The 14,110-nt window shown below is 38.4% G+C and overlaps 2 protein-coding genes across 6 annotated transcripts in view; one reads left to right on the top strand and one right to left on the bottom strand.

Annotated features, from left to right (window-relative positions):
• Window positions 1–14,110, bottom strand: part of veph1 (ventricular zone expressed PH domain-containing 1) — a 30,575-nt gene that overhangs the window by 10,189 nt on the left and 6,276 nt on the right. For all 5 annotated transcript variants that reach the window (XM_077723344.1, XM_077723342.1, XM_077723346.1 and 2 more), the window contains exons 5-8: window positions 13,750–13,924; window positions 3,579–3,742; window positions 2,544–2,753; window positions 565–785 (exon numbers count right to left, since the gene is read on the bottom strand). In XM_077723344.1, coding sequence (XP_077579470.1) covers window positions 565–785; window positions 2,544–2,753; window positions 3,579–3,742; window positions 13,750–13,924 — 770 coding nt within the window. The remainder of the gene's footprint in view (window positions 1–564; window positions 786–2,543; window positions 2,754–3,578; window positions 3,743–13,749; window positions 13,925–14,110) is intronic.
• Window positions 8,016–12,885, top strand: ptx3a (pentraxin 3, long a). The gene is made up of 4 exons (XM_077722605.1): window positions 8,016–8,321; window positions 9,627–9,786; window positions 9,978–10,375; window positions 11,097–12,885. The coding sequence occupies exons 1-4, from the start codon at window positions 8,183–8,185 to the stop codon at window positions 11,762–11,764; spliced, it is 1,365 nt and encodes a 454-aa protein (XP_077578731.1). The 5' UTR covers window positions 8,016–8,182; the 3' UTR covers window positions 11,765–12,885.

Genomic DNA, 14,110 nt, shown 5'->3' on the forward strand with positions numbered 1-14,110 from the left:
CATTGTTATTTGAATGTGTTTGGAATGAACCCAGTGTTTGTACTTGAGAGGTAAAAACAACCAGTGTTCTCTTTTGTCCCTCTGTTTTTCTTACCACTCTGTTTCGTAAGAGGGGGCCCCCAAGCAAAGTCTTTAATCGCATTTCCAATAGGTTCCATCCTCCCACATATAAACACATGCTGAATTGATGTTCATGCATTCTCACATTGTGAAACGCCACAAGGGGGTATTATTCAGATTTGATTGCGTTAAAGTAAAACAATTCCCTCAATATACAAACACAAACAAACGAACCAGATGGAGCTCATTGTCGAAGACCGAACTTAGTATTTTTCTTTCTTTTTACTCTCTAAACTGGCATAAGAAATGTTGGCCTTTCTATTCTATTATAGGTACTTACTCCAAAAAGATAAATGACAGCAAAGAAAATCAGTGATAGCAGAAATCTGAAAACCAAACCTTCAATATTTGTGATTGTCAGCCTTACCATTCTCCAAGTAGATGAAGCAAAAACAATTGTGCAAATGCTTAAGTGAAACAAAGGATGTGTGAGCCTTCTCTGACCTCTGACACGCCGTGGCATTCCCCTCTAGCTGCCTGCCCAACAGTCTGGATATAGCAGTGAAGGAGTTGCTCAGCCTGTAGAGATCCTTTCCAGAGTCACCAAGCACAGACGGGTAACGATCAGTCAAAGCTCTGATCTCCAGTAGCAACATATGGTGAAGAGTATGTTCTGGGTTGCTCAGAAGAGACACTAGGTAGACTAAGCAACTGTGTGCATGCACCTAAGGAAGATAAAAAAACAACAACAACACACATTTAAATGTAAATAATCTATACAGTACATGGAAAATGCTTCTCTCAACATATTACAATTCTATCATAACATTTTAGAGTTAGCTCAGCTAGTTATTGAAAAGCCACATTGTATATGTGGATGAACTTGGTATCAAAGTAAAAGATGATTCAGATAAAAAGAGTGTGGTCCTGAAGACTGGTTCTATAGGTATATGGCAATTTAACCTCAAACAAGCTTTTTATTTTTCACCTAGATTTCTTCAGTAGAAAGAAAAAATGTGCAGCTACTGTGGAGTAAAGGTAATAGAATTCAATGCAGTGTTTTGTAATTTCAGGTTTCAAAAGGAGCTCCCAGATCCACACATTTTTTGATAGAAAAAAATGCTTACTCTCTGAGATAAAACTATTTAACATCTTTAGGAGTCAGTAACATAAAATAAGGCCATAAAATGTTTGTCAAGTAAAATGTGCTGAAGAACAACAGTTTAGTATGAATATTACATCACAGTCGTAGGGAAAATTGCTACTTGTCCAATGCTAGAAAAACAACATGGACTGATGCAACCATCCGATCCAGTTACCCCACACGTTGTGTGTTAGAAATTCCAGTGAGTTTATTGTTTATCGAGATCTTCTGAATCATATTGGTTGCCAAGAAGGTATTTAGGAGTCTCTGGGGTTTAGCACAAAAGAAAAACAGAAGCTTGTTGAGGAGAATATTGCAGTTACAAAAACACCTCAAAATTTCTGTTATGAAGTATCACATCTTAATTGTATCATCATTTCAGTTGGCAATTAATATAAAAATCATTGGAAGTGAAACCTTTTGTTTTCTATTATTGGTAACTCACCAAGACAAACTCAGTTGACAAATTAGGAACAACTAACAACAATGCTTGCCTTTCAATAGAGATGAAATCCTTCAGGAAGAAAAGGACAGAAGCCAGAGAAAGTTGCGCAACTTGAATGAGGGAGCTAGATGGGTGCATCTGTGTTTGTGTTTGTATTGGGGCAACAGTGCTTAAAGGAGGCACTCCCATCACTAGGAGGTCTCTGCATTAATTTCCAGGAAAATCCAGGGTGACTTTCCAAATACTTCCAATATGAAGAAATATAGCACGTTAAGCTCCAACTCATCTGTAATAGTGAGTGTGTTTGTGTGTATTCATCTTGCAATTACAGCTTTATTTTCACAGAGAAAAAGTGTAAAAGGTGGTGTTACACTTTCTCTTAAGAGTGTCTGCGTTTGTTTGTGTGTGTGTGTGTGCATATGCATGGATGCGTGTGGAATGCAGTATGCGAGCTATTGAATGAGAACAAGTGGGCTGAATTTGAGGGAAGCAAGGAGGTAGACAAAGCAGGGAAGCAGGTGCAAAACCCAAAAGATATTCTTCTTAAAAACTCTTTATTTTGCAAAAAATAAATAAATTAATTAAATTTTAGTTAATTCCATTTGTTAGAAAGAGCAATAAAATTTTACCGGTTTGTAGACTCAAAAAGCAACTAAGTTTACACATTTCATAGTAAGTTACTATTTAGAAAGGTACATAATTGTTATTTTTTTTGTTTACTCCTCTAATTTAGCCAGGTAATCTCATTTAAGTTGTTCCAATGGAATCAAAGTATATGAAAATGTAAGTATACAGCCAAGTCATCATTATAGTTCGCATTTGGCACTTTTCCTATGAGTCAGTGGTCAATTGTGTGTACTGTAAGTGTGCGTGTGTGTGTGTGTGTGTTTGTACCTCACTGATGATGCCCACAGCACCATGGATTTTGGCCACATGACCCAAGAGAGCAGGCCATTGTTGTCCCACAGTCCTGAGTTTTGGCAGACAGCTGACCAGTGAGGAGGGGCTGGCTTGAGACACATCCACCAAAGTGCCTAATATGGCCTCAATTAGAGACTGGTTGCTTAGGTAACTGACCAGGGCAGGCACCTGGGGGCTCAGCATCTGAAATTTGATTTGTATGCACTTTTAATAAGGAGGTGATATGTAAAAGGATCATACAGTGGGTTGAAGGGTCTTTAAGAGGTGAAATTCAAAATGGCATAAAGAATGTGCAGACTAATGAAAAACAAAGACTGGAAAATAAACACTCATTGAAGAGTTCATCCTTATTATCCACATCTAAACTTGGTTGAATGAAATTTGGGAGAAAAGCCTTGCAGCTTCCATTTAAATGACTATAATTGAATACATGTTTTACTTAAAAAATACCAAGTCCTTATGACTTAATTTTTTTTAATGAAGACAACTGATCAGATATTCATTCCTGCAATTTCTGTAACTGTAAATACTTTGGTACAATGTGCGCCAGATTATAAACAGTTCATTGTCTCATCTCATCTCTTTTAATTTTCTGAACCGCTTTATCCTCACTAGAGTCGTGGGGGGGCTTGAGCCTATCCCAGGACACCCTGAATTATTGACAATCGCAGGGCACACGGAGACAAACAAACCGTCACGCCCACAAACATAAAGGAAATTTAGAGCCTACCATGCATGTCTTTGGAATGTGGGAAGAAACCGAAATACCCAGAGAAAAAACCCAGACAGGTCCAGAGAGAACATGCAAACTCCACAAAGGTGGACCGACCTGGATTTGAACCCAAGTCCCCCACTGTGATGCCAACGCCTTAACCACTCATCCGTCAGGCCGCCCCACAGTTCATTGTATTTCTAAATTTCATGATGTTTTCTTTAATTCTACAGAGTAATTCTGGACTTATGTGTCCAGGCTTGTGAGAAAGAGTCAAAGAATAAAGAAAATCTCACCAGTGGGTGTTGCTCAGCCACTATTTGTAGCAATTTGATCAGGTGTTGTTGTTCTGTGCTCTCAAGCTGTGACATCAGACCAGTGAGCTTGCCAAGGTGACAGTGGATGACATCAGGTTGTCTATGGTAGACGGAAGGAAGCACACGAAGGAGCATGTGGTTGCCTGTGGACGGGGAACAAAAGAGATTTTGTCAATGCGAGTTGCTAATGTTTTGCATGAGGAATAAATCAGATACAAATGTGCTACCTACTGAATAAGTGTAGTGGTTATATCTGAATGTTTTAGAAGTAATACTTGTTGCTTAAAGCCTTGACTCATTGTAATAAAAATCTACAAACAAGCTTAAACAGCATGTGTTGCATGTTGCGAAAAACTTCAAATTGTTTAAATAACTGAGTCACCCAAGCCACAGTTCAGTTAAGTCGAACCCTGGCGTTTGTGACTCAGTATTAGGCAGGAAATACAGTACACTCAATTTGGGGGAATTGCACAGAATTTTTCACAGATGTTTCAGGGTCTGCGACAAATTAAAGTTCAAATGTTTTCCTTTTACACCAAATTAATCTTGTCGGTCCAAAGAATATTCTCCCCAAAGTCTTGGCAATCATTTAAATGGATTTATTTTATTTTGCTATCATGAGTAACATGAGCCTTCATTTTCTATTTTGTCAACAGTGGTTTTGACCACGAAAGTCTTACAGGTTTTTCGCAGTTGTGGGAACGTTCCCCATTATTACCTCTAGGTACATCAGTCATTACAAGAACCAGCACTTCATAAAATAACACCCAAACTGTACACAATATATACAGAAACAAAGCTTTTCATAGCAATCAGGCCAAAGCTGAAACGTTTATGGGGTTCTTTTGTAGTTGTAATTTTAAGGGTCTGTAGAGGAACAAGCTGTGGGGGATTTTAAGGATTTTGGCATTGGACCCTCAGGCAAACACATGTCTGAACACATGGATAACATGAACGAGAATAATATATACAGTGCAAAAACCTTTGGCATTCCACTTTAAACCCATTGTGATCATGATGTTGAACATGTTGTTTTAAAAAACAAACCTAGATGGGAAGACTAAATTATCGCAAAAGGCCACGTTTTAGTATCTTCACAGGATAATCACATTAATATCGTGTTACAAGAAATGAAAATTTTAACTGTAAAATCTGCTGACAAAGTAGATATTTCCATCTTGGTGAATTCAGTGTAGGATGTGGTATCAACTCAACTGCCCAGTTTTAAAGAATGCAACACAGTTCTAGAACCCAATGGACCTGAACAACATCTTTGGCATGGTTAAACACATTTCCGAAAGAGCTATTAATTCACCCAATCATTGTACGACTAGTCCCTTGCTGCTAATTCCTTCATATTACCCAAGCGCACTTCTCCACCTACTTAGACTAGCAGCACCTGGAATTGGTAGAAATTCACCACAACAAAGAAAGAAAATGGTCTGCTCTTGCTATCTCTCGTGACAAAAACTAAATCATATCATGCCAAGAAAACAACACATTCACATACTGATTTTGTACAGCTTATTTGTCATTAGAATCAACACTTTTCACAATTCTTTCTGGCAATCTCAATGAAACCCCCTAACCTGCACCCTAGCAGTATAACTGAATAAGGGTACACCCTTGATTGGTTGCCAGACAAAGGTGACATCTTTACTGTAGATCATTATACAATTTGAAAGTAAAAATTAAAAAATACTGTGGTAGGAAAACCCCTAAATAGAGACCAACTTATGCATGCAAACCATTCCAGGAGTCTTAAAATTGGATTTATGAAGACTGTATCCAATGCATGTGTCCAGTTTTGGCTGGTCTGCTTATTTTGGAAATATTAAAAAAAAATGCTGCCTGGGATTTATTATCAAGTATGTATTCTAGTTTGAACCTGAGTTGCTTGACATACAGTGGATCTTAAATTATGATCGCTCTTGTGCATAAAAGTGTCATACTTAAATATGATACATATCCAATTCAAACTTCTGTCAAACTCTTGGTTGGGTGCAAGAAAATTACTTTGAATGACAAATAATTTATGTGGTTTAAATGGAAAATATGACAACACCTCAGAGCTCAGAATTTAAAGTGGAACTTCTAAATGCCTTTCATGTGAAATCTCGGGGGAAAAAATCATTTAAGGCAATATTTTGAACATATTGTGTAGATGTATTGTTTTAGTATGATAGCTTAAACTGAAACTTGCCTGAAAAGTCAAGAAATGGTTAATGATAATCTGAGTGTGACATTTGATGTTAACAAATATTAAGAAAATTACTGCATACTTCCATTTAAGCTACTGGATTTACTCCTTTCTTAATTTAATGTGGATTGGATCCAATGAGATGAGGTCAACAGAAGATATTTCCCTCCCGCAGATCGGCGTAAAATATATGTTTGACCCAGTGTTTATTAGCTTCTACCAGAATTGCATACATTACTCTTCCGTCCCAAATATCATGTCACTCAAACACCTCAAGAATGCGAGGGATGGAATAGAGGCAAACATTTCCAAAAAAATCCATCTGTTATAAGATTCTGAACTTTCTTAATAGAGTGATGATAATGATGATCTTGTCAAACACTTAAAGTATCTCACTAAAGTGCTCTCCATACATAATGGTAAACAATGCATTCCATCTTTCCAGGACACCATAATGACAAAAATTACACTTAATGTGTAGTCAGTGTAAGGCTTGTGAAATAGTTAAATTTATTGTCCATTAAATATAGACACACAGCCATAAATTTCTAAACCACTGACAACAAAAGCGAGCACACCCTAAAGTGAAAAACCTCAAAATGTGTCCGGTTTTTAACATTTTGTGTGACTCAAACTCTGCAAGTAGCTTCTGCTTTTTCCCCACTTTCAGGATTAAATTTCTCCCAAATTCAGTTTCGGTGATCTAAGTAAATATAGTGCACATACATAGGAGACATTTTTGTTGTTGATTGAATTATATGATGTTGAATTGTATTTTTAGAATTAATTATAAATAGAGTAAATATAATAGGAAATCTGTAGCTCGTACGACTAACTATACATTTTTCCTACAATTCCTAATAAATTGTGAAACCACTATTTCATCTGGCAAATGAGCAGGTATGCCAAGAGCAGGCAAATCCCATGAGGAAGTCATTGAGACCATCTGCTCGAATAGACCAAACACCAAACACACGAGTACACAAACTCCTACACAACACAACATTAATCGAATATACTGTCTTGTATGTCTAAATATATAAATGATAGCATAAACAAACTTAAGGTACACAAAAAAGAGGATGCAGAAAACTCCATTAAAAAAGCAAATTGCAAAATCCAGTGCAAAGTCGTTTCACCTTAACACAAACATACACACAGACCCACACACCCACACACGCACAAACTACATGGGACAAAACACAATCTCCCTTTCTCTTCTTCCATTACCTGTTCCCCCCTCTCTCTCACTCTGTGTGAGTCGTAGCAGTGGCAGTAATATCTGATTACGACATACAAGCTACCTCCAACGACGCATTACTCACTGCTCGCAGGCTGGGGCACTGCTCACATTTCAATGCCACAAAGAACTATGAAAGCAAGTGAAAGAAAGTTTTGAAGTTAGGACTATGTTCTGGTTAAATTCCAATTTGTTAAAATACAAAACCAAAAGTGTACAACTATTGAATTGTCACTGAATCCATACAGTCCATGCAAAAGGTGGGGTTAAGGTTAGTGGAATGAGGTGTGGAAATCTATAATAATATGTTGAAGATGTTGAAAAATGTGGCCTTCAGAAGGGACGAAGGATCATTTCTGAAAAGTTTAATATATTCCAGTAATATTAATTCCTGTATAATTTGTGTTGATACCTATCTTTTTACTTATAGTTTGCCCCAAACTTAAAAACTATTTAAATACTGCCTTTCTTTTGTGACAGTCCTATTTCTTAATAATAGTATTAATCAATAATAATGAGATCATCAGTGGATACATACTGACCATTCTATCTCCAAATAGAAAAGCAATAGTAAACACCACAACATTGCACCTAATGGTAACCCACATGAAAAAAAAAGAAGTATGATCAAATGCATGACTGGTGATCGTGCTTTTTAATAAGCACGTTCTTCTGGAGATTTCTGTGGCTGTCAATAGTTGATAGACATACTGGATATTGGTCCCCTAAAGCCAATCTGTATCACTCCCAAAAAGTGAAGTAGACTGATTAAAATGAATTGAATCCATCAAGGCCCCTTCTTTAACTCAGTAACTGACTGGAGTAGACAACACTGCTCGGCCTTTTGCCAACAATTGCTCAGCATTTAACAAGAAACTATGGGGGCAGTAAAGAGGAGGAGGAGAAGGTGGAGGGGGAGGGACAAATTTTGCATGAGGCATCAGGGAGGGAGCACTTGAAAAAGAGAGTGGTGGACCAGAGAAATTGAGAGACCAGAGGGGACAACAGAGCACACGCGAACAAAAAAAAAACAAAGAGAAACATAAGGGGTGCAAGCCATTTTCCTTATATATCTATTTTATTTTTCCAGCAGTACTGCTACTACTACTTCTAAACACACAATTACTCATATAGCAGAGCAGCATGTTGAACTGGAGGTTCTATCTGGCAGTGGGTGTGTGGTCGATGTGTGTGTGTCTGACTATGACCTATGAGGATGATTTTGAAGTTAACTACGCCGACAACTACTACAACGAAATAATGGAGGAGGAGAAACCAGAACGTAAGTGTTATACAAAGAAAACATGTTTTGTTTTACTGCTTCCCAATTGACATTTGATTTTGACTCCTTATTTGAAGATCTAATTATGTCAGACCCATACTTGTTACTAAAACATTGAGCCATAATAGAACTTGGCGTTTGTTTTGTGATTTATTTGCATTATTCTATGGATTAGTACTAGATTGTAATATATTGCAATGTCCACAATTGAACATGGCAAAAATGTGCAATCTGGAATTTCCTTTATAATCTGTTGAATCTCCCATCAAAGTAATGTTGTTGTAATGTAAAGGTTCAAACCTCGGAGGCGACAAAAAGTATGTTTCCATAACATAATATAACATCACTCAAAAACCCAATGGACTCTTCAAAAAATATTTATATGACTATTTTTTTAGTCACGGTATGTAGCCAGAGCAGAATCCCGCCAGCTATTTTTTTTCTCTCCAGGACTTTGCCACCCTGAAATGTACCTTTGTCTTATAACTAAATGAGCCATATTCATCCAAGGTCAATTTAAGGGTTGAAATGAATAGTGCCTCTAGAGTGGCCACTCTACAGGAGAGTGCTGAGCGGAGTAATGATTGTAATTGCTGTTCAAAACAGTTGCCAGCTGTCTTCAAATATATGTGCAGTGACCTTTAGAAAAAGGTTATAAAATAGAAACCACAAAGAAGAATTGAGGTCCACTTTTCACCCCAAATTCTATGAATATATTCAGAAGTTCATGCAGATAATGCAGTTGACAATATGCACTTCAAACAGTGCAATGTACTTAGTTTCTGGTGTTGAGATGATGTTTCTCAGTCGTTTGATCAAACCAAATTGTATACTCATGTGCCCAAAAGAAGGTGCGTGTTCTTAAACTCAATGGGTTTCCTTCTACTACTACCATTCGTTTGTGTCATCCAAATGCTTCTTATCATGATGTTGACACTAGTCCATGAAGCCCTCGCTTCTACTCAACGGACCCCAAACACACACCTTTGTTTGTAAGACCACCTCCTAGAGTTGCTTGGGTCCATTTATGTGGCGCACCACAGGGTTTGGATGACCACCAGAATTCCTTTTAACCAAACAAAACTTGTCAACTGTGATCACACCCTCAAAGTCAAACCCTGTACTGAGGTCATTCTCACCATCCAAGTGCTTCAGTGTACAGCAGTAGAGACATGACTGCTATTATAGTTCCACTCTACAAGATTTTTACATCTTACAAGAAAAAAAACATTTACCTGAATATTCCCAATAGCGATTTGTCACGTTAACCAAGTTTTTCTTTATCCTTCCACTATCTGTCTCTAGCCACACCAACTACAGCCCCCTGCAATTCCCAAGATCTAACTAAGTGGGACAAAATATTTTCAATGCTGGAGAATAGCCAGATGAGAGAGAACATGCTTCTTCAGTATGCCGATGACATAGTCAAAGTGGAGATGGGGTCCCTGCGTGGGGAAATACTCAGGTCAGTTACATGACTGAATAAAATGATTATGCGACAATGGTGCAGCCTACATCAAATATGAATGTCTTTGATTAACATCTGATATTTTACAATCTCACTAAAGTCATCCAAAAGTAATGACGTAATAGCATTTAGTCATAATGGATTAAGTTTACTGCATTTTCAGCCTTGATGTTGGTTCTGATGTCTAGGTTTGTGGCCCAGTATGGTGGTTCATGTGGCGCTGCAGTGGAGACAGCGGGAAGAAGGATGGCCTTGCAGATGGAAGGGAAACTCAGGGAATCCCTTGAACGATTAAAATTTGGAGAATATTCCATTGGGAATTCCAACATGGAGACAATGCTACAACAACTTCTCACCGCCTCACGAAATCAAGCGACCCGACTTGCCAAGCTGGAAACTACTTGTTTCAGCAACACAGGAGGTGTGAAAGCGGCATTGCATCCACAGGGTGCAAGGGCAGGCCACAGAGAGCAGGAGGTCACATCACATGAGCTAGCTTTGGAGGGGGCCTTGACTGTGCTACAGCAGACACGACTGGAGCTCCAGGAGGTGTTGAGGTCATTGCGGCACAGACACCTGCCTGCAGGTACACAGTCAATTGTCTCATCTCGCTCTCTTACAAACTCTGAAAATGCATTCTTTTCTCCCTCTCAACCATCTTACTCAGCAACAACTAATATCGTGCCAGATAATGGAATAGTAAATCTTTTGATAATTAAGTCTAATCTTAAATCTAAAAAGATTCAACTATTATAGGTGTGTAAAAGTGCACTGAAATCTTAGTTGATAAAATGAATGTAAGAACACCTACACATCCTCCTAGATGTATACACAGCCAGTGAGGCAATCACAAGAGAATTATCAAACTTAAACCCACACTACACACACACTGGGGATAAACACAACCAGATGGGAAAGATCATGAGAACACCCAGTGTCTCTTTTCACCACTATTTTATGAATGGGGAAACAAAACAGATAGCACGCCTAAATTGGGCTGTAGGGGTGAAATAAAACCACAACCAATTATTGGAACAACATAAAGAAATAACAATTACCTATTGACAAAAACTACCATATAAGTGTAGTTTATCTTACTTTTGTTACCAATTGATTTTTTTTTCAAAATACAATTCAAAGGTAAGTGAGCAGAGATTTAGTAACTTGAACTTGTTCAATGTTGTATTCCATTGAGCTCCCATTTCTCAACCTACTCTACTCTTGCCTTGTTACACTATGTGATGATTACCCCTATATGGTATTAACTCCTGATTTTCTCATCCCTATTACACCATCTTGTCTGACAGGTAATGAGATGGCAATCCTCTTCCCCATGCGTTCCCATCGCATCTACACTTCTGTGATACCAGATGTCCCTCTTTCATTGTCTTCCTTCACCGTGTGCCTGTGGCTAAAGCCAGTCACAGCCTCCAACAAAACCGTTCTCTTCTCTTACGGAAACAAGCGCAACCCTTACGAAATCCAGCTCTTGCTCAGCCACACCTCGGCCTTGTTCACCATTGGAGGAGAGGCTCACCTGGTGGAAGCACGGGGTGTGGTTAATCCAACGAGTCCACCAGAATGGCTCCACCTATGCGGGTCTTGGTCCTCTGAGCAAGGTTTGGCAACCTTATGGGCAGGTGGGAAAAAGGTTGCTTCCACACCAGGTGTGGCAGAAGGTCATATCCTCCCAGAAGGAGGCTCACTCCAGCTGGGACAAGAAAGGAATGGCTGCTGTCCTCTGACCCCAAGCAGCAGCGGAAACGGGATGTCAGGGTTTGAAGTAGGGTTTGATTCCAAGTTGGCATTCACAGGGACAATGACAGGAGTAAACATGTGGGACACAGTGCTGCCCGAGGAGAAGATTTCCCAGCTGGCTTTGAAAGAAGGTCAGGGCTCAGAGCAAAGGGGGAACATCGTGGCGTGGGGTGTTACGGAGATGGTGCCACATGGAGGCGCTCAATTTATCAACTAAAATAGACTCCCTGAAACTCGCCGGCATTGTCCTTTGCCTATCACAAACTTTGTAACCCAACCTCCTGCTTAAACTGAGAAAAGTTTATATTTGTGCAAATATTTCAATGCTTCTTTTCACACCACAATTATTTCAACGGAGGATATATCCCACACACGCACTGCTCGCTGTAAGCCACCAACACTGTCAAGTATTCACCTCGAAAAAGTGTGTGTCGTAGCAGGAAATGTGCGGCAAGCAATGTTTACCAAAGACCTAATTAGGGTGAAAGAAAGAAGCCATTGTGAAAGTGGGAACGTTCTGAGCCAATAACTAAAACAACTCCAACGTACATAGGAGAGGGTACATAGAGGTCCAAAATAATGAAAATGTTTTAATGCTAGAGTCCTCTATTTTTACATGTTTAGATATTTTAAGTCATTATTGTCTGCAGTAGAAGACAAAAGGTGTTAATTTGACCATCATTATCATGTTTTGACATTTCAAACTTGTTATATGCTTTCCTAAATTAAGTGTCTGAAGGAGTATTTTCTTTTGTTAGTTCACTTTCGTATGAAAAGAGGTACCATGTAAAGAGATTTGCAAAGGATTGAGCCATGCAACATTTGATCTGGCTCAAAACTGCTGTGTATGCTTCCTGTCAAGCATGGCTAAGACTAGAAATTGCAGAAGCTGGAAGCAATCTTACATTTTCTTCCACCTTTCACCTTACCTAGCTGAAAACGCTGTAAGTCATCTGCATTGTTTTGTACCCATCAACATATTTGTTTACATTAATATTAGTTTTTTTGTGCTTGCTTTGTCAGCTGTCCATTACTTTTTCCACATAATGTAATATAGGTTTATCTTTTTTTAATTATTATTTAGTTTTGCAAAGTTACATTGTTTGTTATGTTTGCCATTGAAATGTTTTTTATATATCCGTGAGGAAAATGTTTACAAGATCCGGAGACTGTTTTTGGATTAAAATGTCATGTATAATATTGTACATTGGAAGAATGTTGCTTCCCTGGAAATGGCAACGGGTGATAATGAATGTATTTTGTACATAAATGTATTTTATGGAAGATGGTGGTTGATACCAGAGCGTGGTATGAATAAAGCTGAAATACTGCAGTGGATTTGTTTGTTAACGTGGATAATTGTGTCCTTTAACAGTCCCTTTTCCAAAGTCCTTTTAACAGTCCCTCATTTGCTCAGTGGGTGGTTTATTTGCACTTGGTATGATAATGAATTATGAGCAGCTCTAACAAGAAGATAACTTAAACTTGGGAAGCAAGTTTACTGCTCTGTAAAATGGAAACTTGGATACAAGCCATTCCATTTTCATCATTATAACCATGTGCTGCAAGCATAGGTGCATTCCAGTGTTCATATTTTACTATTTACATTGGGTTTCAAGCATGGTTGCCACATTAAAATGCAACACTCGAATAAATACATTGGATCGATGTTTATATACCGCAAAAACAACATGAATAGAATATCATAGTTGGCAGCTTGCGTATTTGAAAGCCCTTAAAGTTCACTACTGTGTGGTTGTGTCATATTCTGGCTGGAAAAAAAAAGGACCACCATCACATTGTCACCCCCTGGCGAGTTGCACCAGGGGGGTTTGTGCAATTTTATCGATAAGATCTTTTTAGGATTACTATTCTTTTCCCCTCATTCATTTCTATCTCAACTTTTTTTTTAAAGTCGATAGTAATAGTGTTATCTCAGGGTCAGAGCTTTACCACACCACAGCTGACAAAGCATTCACTTGATACGGAGCAAATAAAATGTAAATAGAAGACATCCAAAACATTGAAAGTATTGCTCCTATGGGACTTCTCCAGTAATTATTCTTCAGATCATCTTAGCTTACTTTGGCACGCGGTGAATGCAGAAGGGCCATAAAGTGTTAGTGATAGTATGCCCATGCATGCAGTTAGCAGTTATGATTTCATATTTTTATGTGTATAATACTGTAAGTATTCTCTAACCTGCAAGCACGCTGAGCGTTATGTCCTCTGTATGTTCAGCCAGTAGGTTGACCTCAGCTATAGCGGCCAGTGAGAGGTAACTGGACATGTTCCTGCTCAGTTCTCTGTTGCCTTTATGCAGGAAGCGCACAGCTACTGGGACAGCCAACAGCATAACTGATGGACAACTGTAATTCTGTGGAAAATAAACAAAACAGAAGAGGATGTTAGAACTGGAAAATGAATAATCACAAGTTAAGTGAAATCAATTTACATTAGGACGCAGTACATTGAATCAAGATCTCAAAATACTTTGCATTTAAACAAAATTTTAAATTGCATCATAGTGAAGCTTGGTAACATTTTGTTTATAACTGAGAAT

Source organism: Stigmatopora nigra, chromosome 8 (genome assembly GCF_051989575.1).
Source record: "Stigmatopora nigra isolate UIUO_SnigA chromosome 8, RoL_Snig_1.1, whole genome shotgun sequence".
NCBI lineage: Eukaryota > Metazoa > Chordata > Actinopteri > Syngnathiformes > Syngnathidae > Stigmatopora > Stigmatopora nigra.